Source organism: Convolutriloba macropyga, chromosome 11 (genome assembly GCF_964194025.1).
Source record: "Convolutriloba macropyga chromosome 11, txConMacr16.3, whole genome shotgun sequence".
Taxonomy (NCBI): domain Eukaryota; kingdom Metazoa; phylum Xenacoelomorpha; order Acoela; family Convolutidae; genus Convolutriloba; species Convolutriloba macropyga.
In genome coordinates this window covers 47922843-47925787 of record NC_134478.1, presented here as the reverse complement: position 1 = coordinate 47925787, position 2945 = coordinate 47922843, and the positions used below count along the sequence as shown (strand labels likewise).

General features: G+C 37.0%; 1 protein-coding gene across 5 annotated transcripts in view; it reads left to right on the top strand.

Moving 5' to 3' along the window:
* LOC142349284 (uncharacterized) overlaps nt 1-1047 on the top strand; it is a 39914-nt gene extending 38867 nt beyond the window's left edge. For all 5 annotated transcript variants that reach the window (XM_075400746.1, XM_075400751.1, XM_075400749.1 and 2 more), the window contains exon 3: nt 618-1047. In XM_075400746.1, the coding sequence (XP_075256861.1) occupies nt 618-870 (253 nt within the window). In that variant the 3' untranslated portion in view covers nt 871-1047. The remainder of the gene's footprint in view (nt 1-617) is intronic.
* The last annotated feature ends 1898 nt before the right edge of the window (nt 1048-2945 follow it).

The window sequence follows — 2945 nt, the reverse complement described above, 5'->3', positions numbered from 1 at the left end:
ATTTTATCCTGTAAATTAGGGTATTCTTCTATGGCTTTGAAATATATAAGCTTATGAACAACTTTCAAGATAGGTAAATTTATTTCAATAAGATCTTAAGAGCTATATATTCAGTTCAAGAATTTCTTCATCAGAAATTTTATAACATTTTTAATTTGCATATTTTCAGTTACAATTTAATGAGCCGAAACTTGTAACACATTTAAAATGATGGGTAAAAGCTTCTTTAAATGACTGAAAGTTTGGACATAGGTAACTTCAAACTCATTCTGATTTGTTAAAACGACATAAACTTATGTGTTAAAACTTTGTGCATAAATATGGAACAAAATCTGGAAAACAACGCATAAAACGTACGCAAAAAATCTGGACACGTACGCCGGAAAGTCTTGTGAACGCACAAAAATCTGGACTTGAACGCTAGAAAGTTTGGACATTTGCACTTTTGAACACGCGGAGAACGTACAAAAATTTTTGATCGCACGGATGTCTGGACATAAGCTTTTTTGGAGGGTCTGGACATGCCGACTTTTGGTCTGGGTCATTAGCCTGGGTAACTGAGTTAGATTGAATATGACAGACAGTGCATTAATAATACGGATGATGCTGTTTTTCAGTTTTGATCAAGCCGGATCCTTTGCAGGCGATGCGAATCAACCATCATTCCTCTACGCAAAGCGACCGTTTTCTCCTCCCAGAAATTTGATCTCGTTCCCATGGCAACCAAAACAAGTCCAAGACACGAATCGAAATCTTTTCAACCCTCGGCAAACCCGGGTGGGAGAGTTCAGCGGTGACATAGACCCAAAATCTTTGGATTTTGAACCCGATAGAGCCCAAGTTAAACGAAAGTATTACGGAATGTTTTAAACTGCATAGTTTCAAACTCTGTATATTGATGTGTGTTACAATACATTAAAATGGTTAAACATTATCATATCAGCTTAAAATGTTACCGACACCGGACAATGGTAAATAGCTAAATTTCAGCCACAAAAATCCTTAATACGTTTGTCGCATCGAATTGAAACAATTTCTGTCACAAAATTTTTTGCAAGCTTTGATAGGCTAAGAGAAGTTGATTGATTTCTGCGCGCCATTTTGTAAGAACTGAGCTGCGAAATTGCGTTAATGAGAAAGGTGCGCAAACTTTTACTAATAGTAGTTAATATATAGCTTTTTAATCAACCAATATTTCAACTCTGTTAAAAATTGTTTTGGATCCCTCGTTTTTCGATATATCCTGACTGCAATGTGATAAAATTCAGCAAAATTTTGGAGGTTATTCTTCTGGACATTTACGCGCAAATACTTTAATATCTCACAAGATTGACGCTCCTGCAAGAAAATGGGCTTTCTTTAGACTTTTACTACTACTAACAGTGCTTTCACACTACCCAGGTTGAGGTACAGACTCAAATTTTTGTCTGATCAGACTTTCCAGACCGAAATTATCTCTGATCAGACTTTCCAGACGGAAATTCACCCTGTTCAGACTTTCCAGAACCAAAATACCTCTGATCACTCTTTCCAGACACAAAAGGTCTCTTTTCAGACCGAAGGTAGTCTGATCAGACCATCTTCAGACCATGGTCCAAACTCAAATTCAGACCATTGCCCAGACCTTAGTCAGACTATGATCAGACTCAAGTGCGCTCGAAGAGATTATGATCAGACCCAGTTGCGCTCGAAGCATTTATGGTCAGATCCAGTTGCGCTTGCAGCCATTTATGATCAGACTGAAGTGCGCTCGAAACCAGTTCTGATCAGACTCAAGTGCGCTCGAAATAGTCTGATCAGAGAAAAACTTTACTTATGAAAAGCTCTCCTAGTTTTGCTATAATATATTCTTTTCATAGAAACTTATGATTGCAGTATTTAATTCATCTAAGAAAAAATCAATTATAAAAGTATTGCTAAAGGAAACGAAAACCAACTGTTGAGAACAAATTTTTTAGTGTACAGTTTAGTGTATATTTCTGACTCAATGGATGAATTTAGACAGCTTTCCATAAGAAACATCGTCGTCTCCAGTTGATCAAAGTTTCTCCTTCACAAGAAACTTTGATCAACTGCAGACCACGATGTTTGCCCTATCTCAATACATGTGAGAGGCCCCTATCACCTAAAACAACGCTATACCCTATCTTAATACAAGTCAGAGAACTAAATGAGTACTTCGAGAAAGTCGAAAACGAGACAAATACGTTTCTCAAATACGAAAATTCTGAACCAAATAACTACTGCATTATAAAATTAGACGATTATGAAGAAATTTTGAACAAAACAAGAAGATCAAGTCCAGGACCAGATAAAATCAGCTATAACATCCTGAAAAGGTTACCTAAATGCCTCAAAGCATATGTTTGTCTCCTGATAACTAGCTCAATAAACAATTCTTATGTTCCAACTACATGGAAAGAGTCACAAGTCAAAATGTTACCAAAGCCGAACAAAAACAAAAAAGATGCAGAAAATTACCGACCAATTAGCCTAATCAATTGCATTGCAAAAATTTGTGAAACAGCAGTAAAGAATTTTGTCCTAGCGCACTGTGAAGAAAATGATGTCTTCGGTGAAATGCAAAGTGCGTACAGAAGGAACCGTTGCACAACTGATAATTTGCTCCATTTTACTCAGCACGTAACAGAAGCATTTCAATGGTCCGAAATGGTCGGATTTGTCTGCCTAGATATTGAAAAAGCGTTTGATGCAGTGTGGAGAATAGGACTTCAAAACAAACTGCTAAAAATTGGTGTGCATAAACCTCTGATAAAATGGGTTAACTCTTTTCTCTCTCAGAGAAGCATCTTCGTGAAAATTAATAACTCAAAAAGTAGCACATTTTCAACACTAGCTGGAGTACCTCAGGGCAGCGTCATTGCACCAATTCTCTTCGTGCTTTATGTCAGCGGCATTCCTGAAATACCGGCACAAATTTCTCA